The following is a 25506-nucleotide window of genomic DNA, read 5'->3' as shown; positions in this document are numbered from 1 at the left end:
TGTTTCTATACTACTCTACAAATGTTCTATACTACCTCTACAACTGTTCTATTACTACCCTACAACTGTTCTATACTACCATACAAATGTTCTATACTACCTTACAAATGTTCTATACTACCATACAACTGTTCTATACTACCCTACAACTGTTCTATACTACCCTACAAATGTTCTATACTACTCTACAAATGTTCTATACTACCCTACAAATGTTCTATACTACCCTTACAAAATGTTCTATACTACCATAAAATGTTCTTATACTACTCTACAAATGTTCTATACTACCCTACAAATGTTCTATACTACCCTACAAATGTTCTATGTTACCCTACAAATGTTCTATACTACCTTACAACTGTTCTATACTACCCTACAAATGTTCTATACTACCTTACAACTGTTCTATACTACCCTACAAATGTTCTATACTACCCTACAAATGTTCTATACTACCCTACAAATGTTCTATACTACCCTACAAATGTTCTATACTACCCTACAAATGTTCTATACTACCTTACAACTGTTCTATACTACCTACAAATGTTCTATACTACTCTACAAATGTTCTATACTACCCTACAACTGTTCTATACTACCCTACAAATGTTCTATACTACCATACAAATGTTCTATACTACCTTATACTACCCTACAAATGTTCTATACTACCCTACACAAATGTTCTATACTACCCTACAAATGTTCTATACTACCCTACAACTGTTCTATACTACCCTACAACTGTTCTATACTACCCTACAAATGTTCTATACTACCATACAAATGTTCTATACTACCCTACAACTGTTCTATACTACCCTACAAATGTTCTATACTACCCTACAAATGTTCTATACTACCTTACAACTGTTCTATACTACCTTACAACTGTTCTATACTACCCTACAAATGTTCTATACTACCCTACAAATGTTCTATACTACCCTACAAATGTTCTATACTACCATACAACTGTTCTATACTACCCTACAAATGTTCTATACTACCCTAACCAATGTTATTCTAGTTCTACTACCCACAATGTTCTATACTACCATACAACTGTTCTATACTACCTTACAACTGTTCTATACTACCCTACAAATGTTCTATACTACCCTACAAATGTTATATGTTACCCTACAAATGTTATATGTTACCCTACAACTGTTCTATACTACCTTACAAATGTTCTATACTACCCTACAAATGTTCTATACTACCCTACAAATGTTATATGTTACCCTACAAATGTTCTATACTACCCTACAAATGTTCTATACTATCCTACAAATGTTCTATACTACCCTACAAATGTTCTATACTACCCTACAAATGTTCTATACTATCCTACAAATGTTCTATACTACCTACAACTGTTCTATACTACCCTACAAATGTTCTATACTACCTACAAATGTTCTATACTATCCTACAAATGTTCTATACTATCCTACAAATGTTCTATACTACCCTACAAATGTTCTATACTATCCTACAAATGTTCCATACTACCATACAACTGTTCTATACTACCTTACAACTGTTCTATACTACCCTACAAATGTTCTATACTACCCTACAAATGTTCTATACTACCCTACAAATGTTATATGTTACCCTACAAATGTTCTATACTACCCTACAAATGTTCTATACTACCCTACAAATGTTATATGTTACCCTACAAATGTTCTATACTACCTTACAAATGTTCTATACTACCTTACAAATGTTCTATACTACTCTACAAATGTTCTATACTACCCTACAAATGTTCTATACTACCCTACAAATGTTCTATACTACCCTACAAATGTTCTATGCTACCCTACAAATGTTCTATACTACCCTACAAATGTTATATGTTACCCTACAAATGTTCTATACTACTCTACAAATGTTCCATACTACTCTACAAATGTTCTATACTACCCTACATATGTTTTATACTACTCTACAAATGTTCTATTCTGCCTTACAAATGTTCTATACTACCCTACAAATGTTCTATGTTACCTTACAACATGTTCTATACTACCCTACAAATGTTTTATACTACCCTACAAATGTTATATATACTACTCTACAAATGTTCTATACTACCCTACAAATGTTCTATGTTACCTTACAACATGTTCTATACTACCCTACAAATGTTCTATTCTACACACAAATGTTCTATACTACACACAAATGTTCTATACTACTCTACAAATGTTCTATTCTACCTTACAAATGTTCTATGTTACCCTACAAATGTTCTATACTACCCTACAAATGTTCTATACTACCCTACAGATGTTCTATACTACTCTACAAATGTTCTATACTACCCTACAAATGTTCTATTACCCTACAACTGTTCTATACTACCCTACAAATGTTCTATACTACCCTACAAATGTTCTATACTACCCTACAAATGTTCTATACTACCCTACAAATGTTCTATGTTACCCTACAAATGTTCTATACTACCCTACAAATGTTCTATGCGGGCCTACAAATGTCCTCTTGTACTCCCTTTAAACGATATCCTTTCCTTTCTATCTAGTTCTTTTCGTTATCATCATTTTACATTATTCACTGGTGTTCGCATTTGAAATAAGGAGGAACATTAATCGAATCTACATGACGCCCTGAATGAATGTTTAAAAGTGTTATTGAATTGAAGTGGCTGGAATTCGGATATCATTATCTAATATTAAGTTTGAAGTATAAAATGACATTATAAGATATTTACATAGTTACCTCAAGGTTACCTCAAGATATCAAAGACATTCCCAGACCTCGGTAGATACAACACTACATAAACTCCACTGATATCAAAGTCTCGGACGTTTATTTGTAGCGAATATTGTATGTCAATTTTTATATCGTACAATACAAAAAATCCATTGTAGGTAAACATTGCAATGTAAAAGTACATCAACGGTATGAAATAAACAGTTCCATCAATACATCTCCGTATCAAGTTAACAATAGTAGCAAACTTTTCTAGTTAAAATGTTTACAAGCAGTTATACTAAGAAAGAAGAAAAATAGGTAATTAGATAACAGTAATCATGTTATCAATTCACAGTGATATACATTCAATTCTTAACTTATAATGGTCTGGACATCAACTGAAAGTGACGTGATTATAAACTGACAGTGATGTGGTTATCAACTGACATAGATGTGGTTATAAACTGACAGTGATGTGGTTATAAACTGATAGTGATGTGGTTATAAACTGACAGTGATGTGGTTATAAACTGACAGTGATGTGGTTATCAACTGACAGCGATGTGGTTATAAACTGACAGTGATGTGGTTATCAACTGACAGTGATGTGGTTATAAACTGACAGTGATGTGGTTATAAACTGACAGTGATGTGGTTATAAACTGACAGTGATGTGGTTATCAACTGACAGCGATGTGGTTATAAACTGACCGTGATGTGGTTATAAACTGACAGTGATGTGGTTATAAACTGACAGTGATGTGGTTATAAACGGATGGTGATGTGGTTATAAACGGATGGTGATGTGGTTATAAACGGATGGTGATGTGGTTATAAACGGATGGTGATGTGGTTATAAACTGATAGTGATGTGGTTATAAACTGACAGTGATGTGGTTATAAACGGTAGTGATGTGGTTATAAACTGACCGTGATGTGGTTATAAACTGACAGTGATGTGGTTATAAACTGACCGTGATGTGGTTATAAACTGACAGTGATGTGGTTATAAACTGACAGTGATGTGGTTATCAACTGACAGCGATGTGGTTATAAACTGATAGTGATGTGGTTATAAACTGATTGTGATGTGGTTATAAACTGACAGCGATGTGGTTATAAACTGATAGTGATGTGGTTATAAACTGACAGTGATGTGGTTATCAACTGACAGTGATGTGGTTATAAACTGACAGTGATGTGGTTATCAACTGACAGCGATGTGGTTATAAACTGACAGTGATGTGGTTATCAACTGACAGTGATGTGGTTATAAACGGATGGTGATGTGGTTATAAACTGACAGTGATGTGGTTATCAGCTGACAGTGATGTGGTTATCAACTGACAATGATGTGGTTATAAACTGACAGTGATGTGGTTATAAACTGACAGTGATGTGGTTATAAACTGATAGTGATGTGGTTATAAACTGACAGTGATGTGGTTATAAACTGACAGTGGATTGGTTATAAACTGACAGTGATGTGGTTATAAACTGACAGTGATGTGGTTATAAACTGACAGTGGATTGGTTATAAACTGACAGTGATGTGGTTATAAACTGACAATGATGTGGTTATAAACTGACAGTGATGTGGTTATAAACTGACAGTGATGTGGTTATAAATGGTAGTGATGTGGTTATAAACTTACAGTGATGTAGTTATCAACTGACAGTGATATGGTTATAAACTGAACTTGACGTGGTTATAAACTGTTAGTGATGTGGTTATAAACTGATAGCGATGTGGTTATAAAATGATAGTGATGTGGTTATAAACTGACAGTGATGAGGTTATCAACTGACAGTGATGAGGTTATCAACTGACAGTGATGTGGTTATAAACGGATGGTGATGTGGTTATAAACTGACAGTGATGTGGTTATGAACTGACAGTGATGTGGTTATCAACTGACAGTGATGTGGTTATAAATGGTAGTGATGTGGTTATAAACTGACTGTGGTGTGGTTATAAACTGATAGTGATGAGGTTATAAACGGATGGTGATGTGGTTATAGACTGATAGTGATGTGGTTATAAACTGATAGTGATGAGGTTATAAACGGATGGTGATGTGGTTATAGACTGATAGTGATATTCACTTACACTATTTGTGATAAGGCTTTAATCGGTGATTTTATTTAACTGAACGATTAAAATGTAAGATGTTTTTGTTACAATGATGAAATGATATTTTTCACTAGTCATTTACAATCATAACATGTTCGTTTTCAGCCTGTAGAGAGGTTTAAGGTACTTACCGCCGCCATTTTTGTAGGCCAGATACGGGAATCTCCAGACGTTGGAGAGGTCTACAGAGTAACCAATCACAGCTAACAGGTAGTCGGCCTTGTTACCCCAGTTCTCTACTGGAAGTTTGATATCGTCTTCGTCTGGGTAGCGGTCAGGAATGTCGTCAATATCGTCTACTTTCTCTGACAACAGAGAGTTCTTCTCGGCATCTGGACTGTCTCGTGGAGGGTCCTTGCCGTTTTGTAACTGGTCCTTGGAAATATCTGTCGGAATAACCGCCTGGAGCTCCATCGTATTGGCAGTGGAACCTGAGTTCCTGGAACTGTCCTCACCTACACTATCTGAGAGGTCACTGTGGTCCGGAGCACTAAAGTCGAAGTCGTCGTAGGTATCGTCGTCCTCGTCGTCGGAATTTTCTTGTTTCTTCTGCAATCAATAGTTGATAATGAATGTTAGATAAATAAACACTCTGACACACGTTGTGGTCAACTAGAATGTACTACAGCCCTTTCCTCTGTGGCGTTTGAACTACATTTAAACAAATATTTTACTATAAATGTTTATAGTATCATTTCATAACTCATAATTAGAGCGAGAGGAGACTGATGACCGTGGTCAGTCCTACGCAGGTAGCGTAACACTTCCAATGTGCCTGTGTTTACGAATGTCCGAACGTATGACTAGGTCAACAGCCATAAACAAAATGAGCCTGTGAACCAGGCACTTACCGTCAACCTAGATCTATGACAGAAGGCCACGGTAAAACGGAGTCGCATTAACACGCACGGGAGACAACTCATAGGATGATCTTCACCACCGTATCTGTAAATTAATTACGACTAGCAGGAGCTTTTATTTCTTTTTTTTTAGAATGATCAAAAGATTAGGATAGGTTTTTTTGTGGCATCAATTGCAGAAAGCCATTCAAAGTGAAATGTCAGTATGTTGTGTTAAAGATTTTCATTGTGCAGAACAGGACAGATTTATCATTCGTCGAATTATATTTTACAACTTTTGCATGATCGCATGCGATTGGCCATTCCTGGGTTACGAGTGATCAGCCATGAAGTTTGATTGGCTGAGAGGTTGTGCGAGAGAAACATTTGCGGGCCGTTGAATTTCACAGAAATCGGAGACGGCGCTAAGTTAGAAGCCGAGGGAGAGTAAGAGTGTAGACATTAATCACTGTATACCACAGGTAATTGAGCGAGTTAAACTGGGTCTGCAGGTCACCGCTACCTGTCACTAACGCTACCACAGACAAATAATTGATGCAGTGCAAGATATTTCATTACAGGTATACATTTGGTGCCGAATTCACTGAAACCAGATAACGGACCTTAGTTTTAAGGAGTATTGTCTGTTGTTATTTGTAAAAAGGAGTCAATAACCTCTTAAACTGTGTTTGTGTTACATCGAACGATTTACGAGTCTGTTATAACGACAGATGTATCAAACTCTGTAGTGTTGTAGTGTATACATACAACATATACGACGTACTCATACTATATCATCTAGCTACGGAAGCCCTTGAATTAAGGTACATTTCAGTTACCGCCTATCTAACTTATTTGTTACTATCATAGATCCATTTTTCGAAAATCTCTGATAGGCTAAAATAGTGTTACGTGATTCCCGATAAAAGGGCCAATTTGACCGGCCGTGCAAAAAAAGCTGGTAAAAATGCTGGTTAAGTGGGTGTTTCTAAAAATAGATTAATTATGAATTATTTACAAATGCTTCCCAAATCAGTCTCTATCAATACATATCCAAGTCTATACATATATACTGCATGATTATTAAAAATAAAAACAGTTATTTTATGATAAAACTAGTATAGTCTTCTGTTTTCGGTCAATTTTTCAGGTTCATAAATCCGTTTATTTATCTTATCAAAAAGCTTTAATTGCATATTACCTATTTGTCATAACTTATTTCTTATTAGATTATTTCGACTGAACGTTCTAAGGCTACCTGACAAAATTATATATCTAAATTGCTATTCTAACATTGATCGACACACTTGATTGATATATTTTACTGAACAGAGCTCGCCTGCTTAATAAGCAATAACAAATTAGGGATACCGAATAATTACATGTATTAACAAACAAGTACAAACAAATAAGTATTAACAAATAAGTAGTAACAAATCAGTATAAACAAATAAGTATTTACAAGTATAAGCAAATAAGTCAAAACAAAATAAGTATAAACAAAATAATGTAAGTATAAACAAAGAGGCATCAATAAATTATCAATAAGTAACAGCGAATAAGAAATTAAAAAAAATGACGAAAAAAAAAGGAATTAAGATCAATTCTTCACAATTGAATACTCGACGGTACTAAACAACGGAACATCAACTGTAACTAGACATCCAGGGCTTACCTAACACATCAATCACAATAGTACTGTCTTAGGTACCACAGTAACTAGGCATCCAGGGTTTACCTAACACACCAATCACAATAGTACTGTCTTAGGTACCACAGTAACTAGACATCCAGGGTTTACCTAACACGTCAATCACAATAGTACTGTCTTAGGTACCACAGTAACTAGACACGTCCCTCCAGGGTTTGCCTAACACAACAATCACAATAGTACTGTCTTAGGTACCACAGTAACTAGACATCCAGGGTTTACCTAACACATCAATCACAATAGTACTGTCTTAGGTACCACAGTAACTAGACATCCAGGGTTTACCTAACACATCAATCACAATAGTACTGTCTTAGGTACCACAGTAACTAGACATCCAGGGTTTACCTAACACATCAATCACAATAGTACTGTCTTAGGTACCACAGTAACTAGACATCCAGGGTTTACCTAACACATCAATCACAATAGTACTGTCTTAGGTACCACAGTAAGGAGACATCCAGGGTTTACCTAACACATCAATCACAATAGTACTGTCTTAGGTACCACAGTAACTAGACACGTCCCTCCAGGGTTTACCTAACACATCAATCACAATAGTACTGTCTTAGGTACCACAGTAACTAGACATCCAGGGTTTACCTAACACACCAATCACAATAGTACTGTCTTAGGTACCACAGTAACTAGACATCCAGGGTTTACCTAACACACCAATCACAATAGTACTGTCTTAGGTACCACAGTAACAAGACACGTCCCTCCAGGGTTTACCTAACACATCAATCACAATAGTACTGTCTTATGTACCACAGTAACTAGACACGTCCCTCCAGGGTTTACCTACACACCACTATCACATCAATCACAATAGTACTGTCTTAGGTACCACAAGTAATAGACATCCAGGGTTCCCTAACACATCAATCCAATAGACTGTCTTAGGTACCACAGTAACTAGACACGGCCCCTCCAGGGTTTACCTAACACATCAATCACAATAGTTACGTCTTAGGTACCACAACGTAACTAGACACGTCCCTCCAGGTTTACCTAACACATCAATCACAATAGTACTGTCTTAGGTACCACAGTAACTAGACATCCAGGGTTTACCTAACACATCAATCACAATAGTACTGTCTTAGGTACCACAGTAACTAGACACGTCCCTCCAGGGTTTACCTAACACATCAATCACAATAGTACTGTCTTAGGTACCACAGTAATAGACAATCCAGGGTTTTACCTAACACATCAATCACAATAGTACTGTCTTAGGTACCAACTAGACATCCAGGGTTTACCTAACACATCAATCACAATAGTACTGTCTTAGGTACCACAGTAACTAGACATCCAGGGTTTACCTAACACATCAATCACAATAGTACTGTCTTAGGTACCACAGTAACTAGACACGTCCCTCCAGGGTTTACCTAACACAATCAATCACAATAGTACTGTCTTAGGTACCACAGTAACTAGACACGTCCCTCCAGGGTTTACCTAACACATCAATCACAATAGTACTGTCTTAGGTACCACAGTAACTAGACACGTCCCTCCAGGGTTTACCTAACACATCAATCACAATAGTACTGTCTTAGGTACCACAGTAACTAGACACGTCCCTCCAGGGTTTACCTAACACATCAATCACAATAGTACTGTCTTAGGTACCACAGTAACTAGACATCCAGGGTTTACCTAACACACCAATCACAATAGTACTGTCTTAGGTACCACAGTAACTAGACACGTCCCTCCAGGGTTTACCTAACACATCAATCACAATAGTACTGTCTTAGGTACCACAGTAACTAGACATCCAGGGTTTACCTAACACATCCAATCACAATAGTACTGTCTTAGGTACCACAGTAACTAGACACGTCCCTCCAGGGTTTACCTAACACATCAATCACAATAGTACTGTCTTAGGTACCACAGTAACTAGACATCCAGGGTTTACCTAACACATCAATCACAATAGTACTGTCTTAGGTACCACAGTAACTAGACACGTCCCTCCAGGGTTTACCTAACACATCAATCACAATAGTACTGTCTTAGGTACCACAGTAACTAGACACGTCCCTCCAGGGTTTACCTAACACATCAATCACAATAGTACTGTCTTAGGTACCACAGTAACTAGACACGTCCCTCCAGGGTTTACCTAACACATCAATCACAATAGTACTGTCTTAGGTACCACAGTAACTAGACATCCAGGGTTTACCTAACACACCAATCACAATAGTACTGTCTTAGGTACCACAGTAACTAGACACGTCCCTCCAGGGTTTACCTAACACATCAATCACAATAGTACTGTCTTAGGTACCACAGTAACTAGACATCCAGGGTTTACCTAACACATCAATCACAATAGTACTGTCTTAGGTACCACAGTAACTAGACACGTCCCTCCAGGGTTTACCTAACACATCAATCACAATAGTACTGTCTTAGGTACCACAGTAACTAGACATCCAGGGTTTACCTAACACATCAATCACAATAGTACTGTCTTAGGTACCACAGTAACTAGACATCCAGGGTTTACCTAACACATCCATCACAATAGTACTGTCTTAGGTACCACAGTAACTAGACACGTCCCTCCTAGGGTTTACCTAACACATCAATCACAATAGTACTGTCTTAGGTACCACAGTAACTAGACACGTCCCTCCAGGGTTTACCTAACACATCAATCACAATAGTACTGTCTTAGGTACCACAGTAACTAGACACGTCCCTCCAGGGTTTACCTAACACAACAATCACAATAGTACTGTCTTAGGTACCACAGTAACTAGACACGTCCCTCCAGGGTTTACCTAACACATCAATCACAATAGTACTGTCTTAGGTACCACAGTAACTAGACACGTCCCTCCAGGGTTTACCTAACACATCAATCACAATAGTACTGTCTTAGGTACCACAGTAACTAGACATCCAGGGTTTACCTAACACGTCAATCACAATAGTACTGTCTTAGGTACCACAGTAACTAGACATCCAGGGTTTACCTAACACACCAATCACAATAGTACTGTCTTAGGTACCACAGTAACTAGACACGTCCCTCCAGGGTTTACCTAACACACCAATCACAATAGTACTGTCTTAGGTACCACAGTAAGTAGACATCCAGGGTTTACCTAACACATCAATCACAATAGTACTGTCTTAGGTACCACAGTAACTAGACACGTCCCTCCAGGGTTTACCTAACACATCAATCACAATAGTACTGTCTTAGGTACCACAGTAACTAGACACGTCCCTCCAGGGTTTACCTAACACATCAATCACAATAGTACTGTCTTAGGTACCACAGTAACTAGACACGTCCCTCCAGGGTTTACCTAACACATCAATCACAATAGTACTGTCTTAGGTACCACAGTAACTAGACACGTCCCTCCAGGGTTTACCTAACACACCAATCACAATAGTACTGTCTTAGGTACCACAGTAACTAGACATCCAGGGTTTACCTAACACGTCAATCACAATAGTACTGTCTTAGGTACCACAGTAACTAGACATCCAGGGTTTACCTAACACACCAATCACAATAGTACTGTCTTAGGTACCACAGTAACTAGACACGTCCCTCCAGGGTTTACCTAACACACCAATCACAATAGTACTGTCTTAGGTACCACAGTAAGTAGACATCCAGGGTTTACCTAACACATCAATCACAATAGTACTGTCTTAGGTACCACAGTAACTAGACACGTCCCTCCAGGGTTTAACTAACACAACAATCACAATAGTACTGTCTTAGGTACCACAGTAACTAGACACGTCCCTCCAGGGTTTACCTAACACATCAATCACAATAGTACTGTCTTAGGTACCACAGTAACTAGACATCCAGGGTTTACCTAACACATCAATCACAATAGTACTGTCCTAGGTACCACAGTAACTAGACATCCAGGGTTTACCTAACACGTCAATCACAATAGTACTGCCTTAGGTACCACAGTAACTAGACACGTCCCTCCAGGGTTTACCTAACACGTCAATCACAATAGTACTGTCTTAGGTACCACAGTAACTAGACATCCAGGGTTTACCTAACACATCAATCACAATAGTACTGTCTTAGGTACCACAGTAACTAGACATCCAGGGTTTACCTAACACATCAATCACAATAGTACTGTCTTAGGTACCACAGTAACTAGACATCCAGGGTTTACCTAACACATCAATCACAATAGTACTGTCTTAGGTACCACAGTAACTAGACACGTCCCTCCAGGGTTTACCTAACACATCAATCACAATAGTACTGTCCTAGGTACCACAGTAACTAGACACGTCCCTCCAGGGTTTACCTAACACATCAATCACAATAGTACTGTCTTAGGTACCACAGTAACTAGACACGTCCCTCCAGGGTTTACCTAACACATCAATCACAATAGTACTGTCTTAGGTTCCACAGTAACTAGACACGTCCCTGCAGGGTACCTTTGATTTTCTTATTAAGTGCCATCGTAACAAAACAATTGTCAATCTCTATCTTTCGTTCTGTTGTTATACACCCTGAAGACGGTTGTGAGATATGGGGTTTTACAAATATACAATCAATTGAGCGTGTTTATTTAAAATTTTGTAAATTACTATTAGGTTTGAAAAAAAGTACACCAAGTTACATGGTATATTGCGAACTGGGTACAAAACCACTTGTAATTGACATAGAAATAAAGATGATTAATTATTGGTCAAATATGATTATATCAAAAGAAAGTAAATTGAATGTTGTAATGTATAATATGTTGTATCATGTATTTATTAATGAAAATAGAGTTGTTCCATACTTAAGTTTTATACAAAATATTTTAAATGATTGTGGTCTGATGTATATATGGAATTCTCAATTCCATTTAAGCATTGAACTGTTACCAAATGGTAGTATACAGTCGATATGAATACAATTTGGGTGACAGATAAATAGAATGTCGCCCGTTAGGGCGACATGAAATATTTATCTGTCACCCAAATTGTATTCGTATCGACTGTATACTACCATTTGGTAACAGTTCAATGCTTATATTTACATTCATAAAGATTTTTTATTTACTGTAGGTTATGACGCGTTTAAATTTGCCGCTTACCCTATCACTGACGTCATCAAGTTCAAATACCTGAACAGCGAAATTTCTAGAAGAAATGATATAGTCCCTCATGACGTTATTAATAGCAAACACATAAAGTGGTTTTTGCACAAATTTGGCTTTATTTTATATTTCATATACGTGTGTAGGCATCGTCAAATTGTTCATAACTACATAATTTCTGATTGTTTAAAATCGAAACCGTTTTTATGCGCAATGATGTACGATTAAGATTTAGAAGTGATGCGGCGTTGAACGGGCATTGCACAGGACAGACTCGATTCCTCGGAAACACAAGTTTATGTTTCTGGTATTGACTGGATTTACGTTATTTTCAGAAGAATAACAGCTCTTAAGTCTTAATGAAAGTTGTCTTGATAGTAGGTGAAAACGATTCCAAGGATATTTCGTTCGAAACAGATTCCAGTCTAACCGGTCACATCAGTGTCGCTAACTTAGCAGACGATTTTCAACTTCACAGGGGCTCGATTTTGTAAGGTAGGCCTTTGTTATCAGTGAATAATCACAAAATTAAAATCCAGTAGGCATATACATACACAACCGGAAACTATGTCGATACTCCCGATTTTTTTTACAAGATTTTGTTTTTATAAATACTGGACTTTTAATGTTGTCGTGTCTTTCATTTCTGAAAATTTGGAAACGAGCCCCTGTGAGTGTGGCGACATTGACAATTTGATAATTTCGTATAGATCAAGAATGGCGCTTATAGTAATTTCGTGTTGACTACATTTTTAGTATTATAAAATTATACTCTCATAACTTGTGACATTTCTTTATTTTTTGTTGTGGCTTCTGTTAATAAATGCTAGCATTCGAAAGATCTCTAGGCCGAAAGTAACTGGCGGCCATTGTTAAACCTACAACACCTGGAACTGTATTCCTCCACTGATCGAATCACTGTAAATTGTAGTATACAGTCTCATGAATACAATTTGGTTTACTAACGACATATAGGAAAATGCAACACAGAATGTAAATATAATAATTTGAACCCACAATGGGTTAAAGCTCAAGTTAAGCAGATATTGTGATCAATTTTTACAAAAATGGAATAATGACATTTTTAATTCATCGATGTCAGTCTGTTATAGAATATATAAAAAAGGTGTAATTTTGAAAAATATTTTGATATATTAAGTGACAACGACAGAATTTTGATGTGTAGATTTAGAACAAGTAATCATAAACTCATTGTGGAAACTGGTAGATGGAATAACGTAAATTATCAAAATAGAATTTGTCCTTATTGTGATACCAATGACATCGGTGATGAATTTCATTATCTATTAAAATGCCCATTTTTGACTCTGGAAAGAAAATTATATATTAATAAATACTATTATACGATACCAAATATTATAAAATTTTCACAGCTAATGAACTCTACAAATATCAAAACATTAAGAAATTTATGTAAATTGATCAAAGTTCTGTTTAAAAAAGTTATATAATTTGTCCTCCTTATATATTGTATTTGTTGAATGTTGTAAATATGTTTCTCTATAAATTGAACTTTTGTAAAGAGATTGAATAAAGAAATTTGAAAGTTGAAAGAATGTCTATATTGTTTCAAGCTACGACATATAACTGAAATTAAAGTTTAGTTTTCAAGTTTGACATCACTATCGTCATTGAACAGATAATCATAAGATGACAAAATAAAATGTACATCTTAACCCATCTGGATAATTAACAAACTAAACGGAGAACTATTTTAATTTGTTTCTATAAAAGACCTGCTTTGAAACTGAGTGAGTAACTTTGCAATCTAGATAAGAAAATATCCAAATATTTTTTTTGTATTTTCCGAACATAGTTTTTCGCAGAATTCTTGATAGAATTTCGTTTCGCCAGTCAATCCATCCCCAATAACGCTTCTATGTACATAGCCAGATAAGAAAAAATCTAAGATCATGATAATAGGTTGGTGTTATTCGACTCCAAAAATATTAATTACAACTGTGGAATAACGTTCAGTTTTATACCACACGTGGTAAAAACTGTACATGAATGTTGATTGGTTGACACTCGTGGTTATTGTATATGGTATTTTTTTCACTGTCGTTAGTTAATTTCCAACTAACTCGCTAAAGCTCGTGTTAAATAACTATGTAAAGACTTTGTGTAATCTATATTTGTATCATAGTCATGATTTACACTATGTAATTAAAACTCGGTGTTCAAACTAACTCTGTACACAGCAACAAGAATAACGACATGTAAACAAAACAGTAATAAAAAGTGGCTGTCAAATTTAAACAAAAATATATTAATACGGATACCATTGACATAATGCAAAGCGGATAAGACAATAACTTCCGGAAGAGTAGGTTTCTAATTTATTGACGACAACATTGGTGTTAATCTAGATCAAAGATCACGTTCTCTAAATGAGAGTCGGAGTAGTGGCACCTGAAAAACCAAATATTCAAATTAACATACATGTAACTTTATGTCGACCGATGGTTTCCTGATGAGATACAATGCCAATGATAAACCTCTCCTACACTTTCAACAATCTGACGTTGTTTCATCTGACTCAGTAATATATCATCGTAAATCATGATATCTCGATATCTATCACAATCAACGCGGTCGTGATAGGCAAACCATTAGGGGAAGGTCTATATCTGTTTTGATTAGATATTTGATGAATTCAACTTCACTTGAAAACAAAATAGTAAGTCGTCCAACAGATGACAGTAGTTAATTCCCGGAGACTGGGGATTTAGTACCAGTAGTCTGTCGGTAGATTTTGATGGTCGTTCGGATATTTACCTTGGCCCTCGTATTGTGTTTTATCAAATACACTACATAGTAGCTCACAGCCATAGAACTGTATCGCCAAATCGCCTTTCCTGGAAAAGACAGTCTCAATTAGACAATAAAGAGGGCTATTCTTAAATTTGAAATCGGTACTGTAGTTGAACAATATGTTCTTTTTTTTTCAGGAGTGGACGTTCATATATAATTTGTCGGAACGTATTTTGAATCACACTAGTAAAATACGAAGGCAACTCTGATTCAATGTAAATTAAAACGTTGTAATGAAGGTTTGGTGGAGCAGTAGGCCAGTCACGATAATAAGGCCAATCACTATCAACCGTTGTTGATAAGGCCAGTCTAAAAAAACCGTTTTTTATAAGGACAGTCACGATTAACCATTGTTTATAAGGCAAGTAATGATCACGATAAACCGTTATTTATAAGGCCAGTCAAGACCAGCCGTTGTTTATAAGGCCAGCCACGATAAACCGTTGTTTATAAGGCCAGTCACGACCAATCGTTGTTTATAAGGCCAACCACGATTAAACGTTGTTTATACGACCAGTCACGATAAACCGTTATTTATAAGGCCAGCCACGATTAAACGTTGTTTATAAAACCAGTCACGATAAACCGTTGCTTATAAGGCCAGACGCAATAAACCGTTGTTTATAAATAAGGCCAGTCACGATCAACCGTTGTTTTTAATGATTTGTGTGAGGAGTACGAATCCGATATAAACAAACGGTAATCTCAAGGTGACAGTCAGTATCAGGCAGCATGATTCCTCAGTCTTAGGAACGTGACAATGTGTAGGTAGACTTCCCTTGGTCATTAAGTAAGATAGATTTTAACCAGGTATTGTTATCATACAGACAACGGCAGTTATTCGATGCCTGTCATGAAGATAATTAAATATTGACTTGTAATACAGACATTTCCTGTTTTAAGAAATGGTGGAACTTAATGGGCTTATCCAGCTTTGAAAGCGAATCCAAAACACTCTGAACATTACCACTTCACCCATTCTCTCGCGTAAGGCAAATCTATAGATATCCTGAATTTCACAGTCTGTGCAGTAGAAGGAAGCCTTTATTAATATCAGTTTGTGCATGTACATATTATCAATACATGAAGTTAAAACAAAACCCTCGTACCCATTGGTTTATAACGGCATTAATGAAAACTATTTTAAATATGATTACAAAAACAACTTATATCAACCACGCTTTTGGTGTGGTGGCGAGGGCCAAACTGTAAACGGGACTGTTAATAACCCAACAAGTGTACGTTATCGGCCAGTCTGATTGGTCAAAAAGGTTTACCTTGAACAGTGGAATCGTTAAACAATACACCCGTGTAATAGTCAAGTTTTATGACACCGTGTTTTAAGTATGAGGAACACCTCAAACTGTGGAATAGTCAAGATAATAAAACATAACGGACCTCGAACAATCCATCATCTTACTATCAACTATGCCACTGTTTTCGGTGTTTCTCCAACACTTAAATGCGAATTAATGAGATATACAATGTAGTAAATAACCTTTTGAATTGTCTTGAAACGGCAACAGAAATACATGGTATTATTATGAAAATGAACTCGAAACCAATATCTTTCAACGTACAAACATTTGTTAAAATGACCTAAAAGTCCGTTTAAATAGTAAGATAGATTGTGCGTAAAGACTTTAGACTCATCAGTGTAAATTAAACATACGAACTGTTGCTTTCTGATCAGTGGACTAATACAATATCGTACGTATGATGTTTTATGTCCTTTTAAAAAAAAGTCAGTTAAGGACGATGAAGGCAGGTACACCCATACTTATTCTCTTCCAATTAGGGAAAAAAGTAGATTATATCGGCCAACTTTAGTTATCTGAAAAGCTTTTCCTGCTGAGGTAGCTGAACAATTTGACGTGTGATCCTCCCCCCCCCCCCCCCCCCCCCCCCCCCCCCCCCTCGATGTTGGCATTGTGGGATACCTGCTTTCCCGTAAATATTACTCTACAGTGATATACTTTCAGTTTACGGTTCGACGTTGAGTAAATACAATACCTATGTTGAGCTTGATGCTGCTATTTCAATATGAAAACCTAAGTTCGTTGGTTATTTCTGGAATGACGTTGCTTGGATCCGTTTTTTTGTACGTCCTGATACTTCTAACGGCCATGTTAAGGTGTTAAAGGTCACGACCGAGGGCCAACGTCGTGACGCGCTAACTTCACGCATTTAATCTCTGAAATATCCCAAGAGAAATGCAGAAACAAGAGATCTCGCTCGGCAGGACGAGTAATTAGTGGGAGCTTTATCTTATCGTTTAGGTATCAAAACTAATATTAGCATTCTTTAATATCAAATGTATCCCACAGTAGCATATTTATAGACTGTACGTACGAGCATTTCTAAATTTAACATAGATAACCGCATGGTCGCTACACGTGTTCACCGCAACAAGCTCTCACAATAAAAAGTTTAAAGCTTTGAGAACATTCCACAAATTCTATAGATTGAATGTTCCCTTTTGAAAGCGATGTCAATATTTATGTACGACAAGCGAAGATAAGGGCATACTTTAATTCAATACCTTACTTATTCCTGATATTTGGCGTGCAAGACCGAGTTTGGCGCGTGCTGAGTGGCATTTTCCCCTGTACTCGTCTGTAGTATTAATATCAACGCCTATCTTCGAACCTCGAATTGATTTATCTATAGTTAAAAGTGAAGAAACCACTTCCGAATACACATTTATTTGGTTATCTATTATCGCGTACGGATGTTCCATGTCCATGTAGCTGGCCTTTGTTTGATGCTGTATGACCTTACCATACCGGACCAATCTCAGACAGGAGTAGGGCTAGTTATGACAGGTCGGTGTGTAGTGCTGACACATATAGCGAGAATGGTATTGTAAGAAACTTGTTGACCTTTTTTAGTTTATCAATACGATATACACACCAGTACAATAATCTCCCACACCGAATGAAGGGACAGATAGTGGTGGAGTAAACTTCGTTGGCTAGTAAACTGTATGTTATAACAATGACAAATCAATATTCAATCAGTGAGAATTTTCATCTAAATAACCTTATTCAGGACTGTTTCTGTATGCTGATTGCAATATTAAGTTTAAACTTTCCAATGTTTAAGTTCATGAAGGAAACAATCTCTAGTACAAAATTCGAAGCTAGGTACATTGTTCTAATTTAACCAATGGCATTTATTTCTGTCCGGATGTGGTGTACACACGTCTGAAGTTCTGAAAAGCACCAAAATCATTATCCTGTAGGATTCATTATATTGGAGGATTACATTGTCTTCAGGCTGTCAAAAGTTTGACTCTCCAACGTCATTTTATGTAACACCTGTATGTGGATCGTGGGGGTTGGAGTTATGCTTTGTGGTTATGGTTATCTGACTTTTCAGCATACGTAATGATAATCTGTTACAGAGACCTATATACTGTTATACAATGTAAGTCACACAGGGACTTGAGAATTCGTTACAGTCTACATGTATTTGGACATCCCCTAGTGTGTATAGCTCATTTTCAGACGTTTTGGGAGGTCTGAAAATGTGCTATACACACGGGATGTCCAAATACATATAGACAGTAACTAATTCTCAAGTCTCTGTTATTAGTCACTGAAGCGTGGACAACTTCAGTATACGTTATATACTATTATAACTCACTGAAGCGTAGACAACTTCACCATACGTTATATACTATTATAACTCACTGAAGCGTAGACAACTTCACCATACGTTATATACTATTATAACTCACTGAAGCGTAGACAACTTCACCATACGTTATATTCTGTTATAAGATATAAAGCGTAAACAACTTCAGCATACGTTATATACTATTATAAGTCACTGAAGCGTAAACAACTTCAGCATACGTTATTATACAAATATATCATGAATGTCTGTGCAATAGTCCAGAATATTTATATTTGACCCGAGTTACTGGTAATCGACCGCTGTTCTATTGCACGAGGCCGGAATAAAACATCAGGCGATTACCAGTACCTCGGGTCAAATATTCTGAACTATTGCACAGACACTCATGATATACTTATTTTATTACATAATCACTAAAACATACTTAGAATCACTATTAATTCCAACTTTGGTGCATTTCTAACTCCAAAGTTGACGTTCCTTTGGTCGCGCAGTACACTGTAAGAATTCATACAGATCCTTTTATGACATTTTATTTGGTAGCTAAATCCCTGTTTTCAATTAGATACAACAAACCCTGATTGGAGATTTCTTCTAAACTTTCTGACTTCGAATCTAGGCGTTGCTAGAGATACTGTTTACAAATCACAATCAGAAAGACGCTTCATCGTAATCTTTGGGTGTTTGTGCGCGTGCGGATGTTCCTCGCCTATCAACAGTCAAAAATATTAACCGGCCAACAGCCGAAATTACTTAATTTACATTTACATAGAGAGTCGGGTAACAATTCAAAAACGTGCCTTATGCGTATAGTTAAGGAAAATCAAACGCATTATGTAATAAATTATGTTATACGTCACTGTAGCGTAAACATCTCCAACGTTCAGTACGTAATATTCCATAAGACACCGAGGCGTAGTTAACTTCGACATACGTTATAGATTCACGCAGTACAGCAGGCCGAGCTTCATCACCAATTCGTGAGGGTTTGATCCATCTTTAGAAGGCAGAAACAATTCTCCCAAACCACGAAGGGAAGGACCTCCAGTTCACCCGCCAACTTTGCTGAGTGGGGAATAATAATGATCATCAATGACAAACAGATGTTGGAATCAAAACAAGTGGAATTGCTAGATAGATAAATCTTTATTGTAAAATCAACCATTAGGTCTACATCATTCTTACTGTGATAATGGTAGCCTGAATGCCTCAACCCTCACCGGTAAAAAACATTACACGGTGAGCTCGCTACAGATATTCGTGTCAATTCCAAGATAACTATATATGATTAATAACATTTCATAAATAAAAGTGAAATGTTGCACCCAGTGATATCTCTTGTAGAGCTTAGCTCCCAGACAGCGTCCCCCGCGGTGGGGAAGGGGGGAGGGATAGAGCATAGTGTGATGATGGACAACTAACATCGGTGGCAGGGACGGGAGGGAGATATCAAAACACTTATCTGTACATAAATTGTACGGAAATGGGCCATACATATGTTATAATTGTGTAAAAGATGGCCATTGTGTACCGTCAGATCGGTACACTTCTGAAGTGAGACTGTAGGTAAGCGGACGGTTGGGGAATACATCAGCAATTTAAACTAAGAGCGCAGCTCTTTTCCGGTTACCTGTACGCGCAATTGTAGTCATGTAGTCGAATACTGTGTTTCCAAAATCCTTCGTCACGGTAGTCTCATTCAACCAGATTCTTGATTACTTTGCATATTTGTCACCAGTAGGGTGCACTGGTCTTCTGTAAGTTAGATAGAAGCGGTATCTGAGCGCAATTGATATAGACAGCTTTAGTTTCGTAAGTATTTATCTTTGCGACCTTGTCCTTCATTAATGACACTAACGGTGAAATACAATTATAACAAACACTAAATATCTTCCTTGCTTAGCTGTTGCAGATATATGCATTATTTCAATATGAATGTTTAGTGCATCATTTGTTCTATTTGTAACAGGAAAGGAGAAAATGTAGCGGCCAGGCCGGAGTTCGAACCCGGGACATCCGAACACTAGCCGGATGCTCTACAAATTGAGCTACCTGGACACCGATGATCGACCCAGTCCAGTCCCGCTACATATTTCCATGTTTGTTTGTGTGGCAGGGCACATGGTGTTATGAGCTGTAATATTAATATTTTGTAAGTGTCCTATGTACATATTTTATATTTGATATACAATGCATTCAAATATGAAGTTCCTTCGCTTTGCCTTTCTTCCCGCAACATTAACGTTATGCCAAGACCACAGGCGGGTCCATTTATTTTAATTTCCTGTGAACTGCAAAATTCATCCTAATGCTTTTATTTCAATTTCTGTTTATTTTACATCAGTATCGATAAGTCCAAGGTAAAATGATTAAGATAAATAATAGATTAAATAGTGCTATCATTAAAAATTACCTGCACTATGTTTGTACTTTACCGTAAACTTTGTGCAATGTCTATTTCCATATTCAAATTCCATATGTACACGTTACCAATAAACTGAAATATTTTTAATACTTTCGTTTTAAACGCTATTAGAATGTGCGATAATGTACACAAGTGTAACGTGACTTGCTGCTACTGTAGTTACGTCACAATTTTGTGACGTCATAATAGATCGTCATCCTAACGACGCCTTGTTTGTTGACAGCTCAGACACAACACACAGAACATGTAAGTATTATGTTTTAACTTTATCCCGAAGACTGGAAGGTCCACTTAGGGTATTTCACGAAACACTGTCTCATCATTGTATAGCCTTCTGAGTAATCATTCTGTATACAAGTATCTTCTTAGAGAACACTATAATCACCCTTTGTCGAAACATGGAATTCCATGCATCTTAGGGATCCATGCTTTCTGTCAATTACATTCAATATGTTTAATCATTATGATACAAAATGCAAATATACATTAAGACATTACATTTAAACAGATTGACAAGGTATATTTTGACAACTGCTTTATACATATGTTTGTTACTAAAACGTAATCGGCACCGTTTATTGTACAGAGTAATGTTGTAGACCGTTTATGATTGCTGAGGAGTCCAGTAGAGTTAGTGACGTACGTACAATTAGGTACTGACTTTAAGGGACATGGTGTTCCATTGGATTACAAGACATTGAATTGATCGTGCAGCATTGTTCCAAACATGCCCGGAATTCCGAAGAACTCAATTGAAAACCGAACACTTGCAGTGCCATATATATATGCGCTGTCATCCTATCGCCTTAGTGGCGCCGACATGCCAATCGAGGCGCAGATGTCGAGACGACGACGAACAGGGACATTTAATTAGACACCAATTCATAAGACAAGTACGGGCTTGTTGGTTTATCATCGACATGTCTGTAAATAAGGTTGTTAGCATTCTCAACCTAAATCTAAAAATCTGTTTGGTAAATTAGAAACCAGAATTTTGGCAGAGTTCGCTTTGAAATTTTACAAAATTTTGGTTGTTCGGTAGTCGTGATCACTAGAACGCTGTCATGGCTAGTGTTTATGAACTCTCCCACAGAACATGGGTTCGAGAGGCGCTGGTGGCAGGGGAGGAGATGTCTGTTGGGTAAGGTGTTTCTCCATCGACGACACGTTGATTTTCCTTCAACATTCAAAACAACACCTGTCGTTGTAATAAAAGTTATACTTAGCTTAAGTTGATCCTTTCAAACGGTTTTCGGATTTAAGCATTCTTGACAGCGTTGTTACATGTAGTTTAGAGTCCCATGTTAGCGTACATGTAATCTATCATTTCGTTGGCTATTTCCCTCAGATGGCGCCGGATACGGAAGACTACATAGAGAATATGGCGTTCTGTCGAGCTCTGACCTACTGGCGGGAACTCGAGAATCGCTACATCTCCCGCCAATTGATGAATGTTCTTTGTACTATAAAGACACCCCATCTCGCCATCGCCGAAAAGGGCACTCCAGAAGCAGAGACAGGGGAAAAAATGGAAACTACGGAGTTGGCAGAAGTTCCATTTCATATAAAGTATCACAGTCATGGTCAAGAGATGTTCCGAGTATGGATGTACTCGTCTTTTTTCCTTGTGGTACTATTGATGTTCTTGATATTCGGAAACAACCTGTTTTCAGTGTGGACATGCACTACATGCGTGGAACCGTGCCAGCAAGAATGCCAGAAATATATGTCCAGTAGTTTTTGGGTGGACCAGGCCAACCAATACTTCATGGACGACGAGTTCCTTCTCTGAAAAAATATGTGAACAATTTTTTTTTATTTAACTAACACTGAAGTAAATTTACCTGAAATAAGTTCGCCACACATTCCTTTATTTGTGTGTATGAGGGAAACCATTATAGAAGTACATGCTCTGTGATGCAATGCTGCATGTTACCTAAAAGTATTCTAAATATATATTTTGAAAGTTTCCTGAAAAAATTGAAAAAGTGCAAAGTCTACAACTTATTGATGGGGCGAGTTAAAAGCGATGGAGAAGTACAGCCGTATGTATTGTATAGAATGCTGCCTATCTATAATAAAGACTTTTTTCTGCTTTTAATCTTTAGTTTTTTTCAGATTACTTCATGTTCAGGGCCAAATCGGAGCAGCCCCTTATGATTGGTAAAGCTGCTGTGAGCAGTTTGTACATTACGATGTGAAGCGCGTTGTAAACGTCTTGTTCGTGAACACCGATTACAAATTAGAAAGAGACCTACCATCATAAGCGATGTAGCACTTGACGATTAATCGTGAGATCTGATAGAGGTATCCTCCCGGGCCTTCCTTAATTGTAACGTATATCTTCACAAGTTATACAAAATTTTAAATGTTGGAAAAAAATCGGGCGATAAGTGTCTACACATTCTATACATATCTACAAATCTATATAATAGACGTATCTGTCCCAAGCGTGTGATGTACGAACTTATCGGATATAACATGATCCAGGTAAATTATTAACAGGTATGAGTTGTGTTTCCTTTCCTGGTGTTATTGTCCTCAACCAAAGTCAGATGAAGGTTGTGCTCATATAGGATGAGAATAACGACAGGTTGAAGCTCCGTCACACTGCCACAGCCTGGACCACGTGATACTACTGCGTGTATGTCACACAAACCTTCCAGAATAGCGACAAACGAGTTTTTTTTCATAATTAATGTAAAATCATTCCAAGCATGTTCCACGATGGAAGGCCCAATTTCCCATTAAATCATGTATGCATGTAATACAGGCTCGGAAGCAGGGAAGCACCTTCCTGGTTGTCGTCCTGTCTGGGTCTGGACTAGACAATGTTTTTTGACGAACTTCTGCGTGTTTCCGTTGGCCTATAAAAGTGTTCGTATCTTATCTGATATGAGATACATGTACCGCACACTGGGTAATTGTCAACATAGTTAATCTTGGCACATGTCAGTAGTTTTTGGACAGGGTACATGGAGGGTGGGGGTACATGCAGGATAGGGGTACATGAAGGGTGGGGGTACATGGAGGATGGGAGTACATGGAGGGCGGGGTACAAGGAGGGTGGGGGTATATGAAGGGTGGGGGTACATGGAGGATGGGAGTACATGGAGGGTGGGGTACATGGAGGGTGGGGTACATGGAAGGTTGAGTACATGGAGGATGGGGGTACATGGAGGATGGGGGTACATGGAGGGTTGAGTACATGGAGGGTTGGGTTCATGGAGGATGGGGGTACATGGAGGGTGGGGGTACGTGGAAGGATGGGGGTACAAGGAGGGTGGGGGTACATGGAAGGTGGGGGTACATGGAGGGTGGGGTTAATGGAGGGTGGGGGTACATGGAGGGTGGGGGTACATGGAGAGTGGGGGTACATGGAGGGTGGGGGTACATGGAGGGTGGGGGTACGTGGAGGGTGGGGGTACACGAGGGGTTGAGTACATGGAGGGTTAGGTACATGGAGGATGGGGGTACATGGAGGGTGGGGGTACATGGAGATGGGGGTACATGGAGGGTGGGGGTACATGGAGGGTGGGGTACATGGAGGGTGGGGGAACATGGAGGGTGGGGGTACGTGGAGGGTGGGGGTACACGAGGGGTGAGGTACATGGAGGGTGGGGGTACATGGAGGGTGGGGGTACACGGGGGTGGGGTACATGGAGGGTGGGGGTACATAGAGGGTAGGGGTACATGGATGGTAGGGGTACATGGATGGTGGGGGTACACGGGGGGTAGGGTACATGAAGGGTGGGGGTTATGACCCTGGGTTTCAGTAATACACTGTTTGTACAGGTTATGACCCTGGGTTTCAGTAATACACTGTTTGTACAGGTTATGACCCCGGGTTTCAGTAATACACTGTACGTATAGGCTATGACCCCGGGTTTCAGTAATACACTGTACGTACAGGTTATGACCCCGGGTTTCAGTAATACACTGTACGTACAGGTTATGACCCCCGGTTACAGTAATACACTGTACGTACAGGTTGTGACCCCCGGTTTCAGTAATACACTGTACGTACAGGTTATAACCCCCGGTTACAGTAATACACTGAG

At 37.9% G+C, this 25506-nt stretch overlaps 1 protein-coding gene across 1 annotated transcript in view; it reads right to left on the bottom strand.

Moving 5' to 3' along the window:
- Window positions 1-25506, bottom strand: part of LOC117337676 (sodium-dependent noradrenaline transporter-like) — a 71515-nt gene that overhangs the window by 26328 nt on the left and 19681 nt on the right. Inside the window, exon 2 of the mRNA XM_033898772.1 lies at window positions 5005-5422. Within this exon, the coding sequence (XP_033754663.1) occupies window positions 5005-5422 (418 nt within the window). The remainder of the gene's footprint in view (window positions 1-5004; window positions 5423-25506) is intronic.

Source organism: Pecten maximus, chromosome 11 (assembly GCF_902652985.1).
Source record: "Pecten maximus chromosome 11, xPecMax1.1, whole genome shotgun sequence".
NCBI lineage: Eukaryota > Metazoa > Mollusca > Bivalvia > Pectinida > Pectinidae > Pecten > Pecten maximus.
This window is presented reverse-complemented; position numbering and strand designations above follow the sequence as displayed.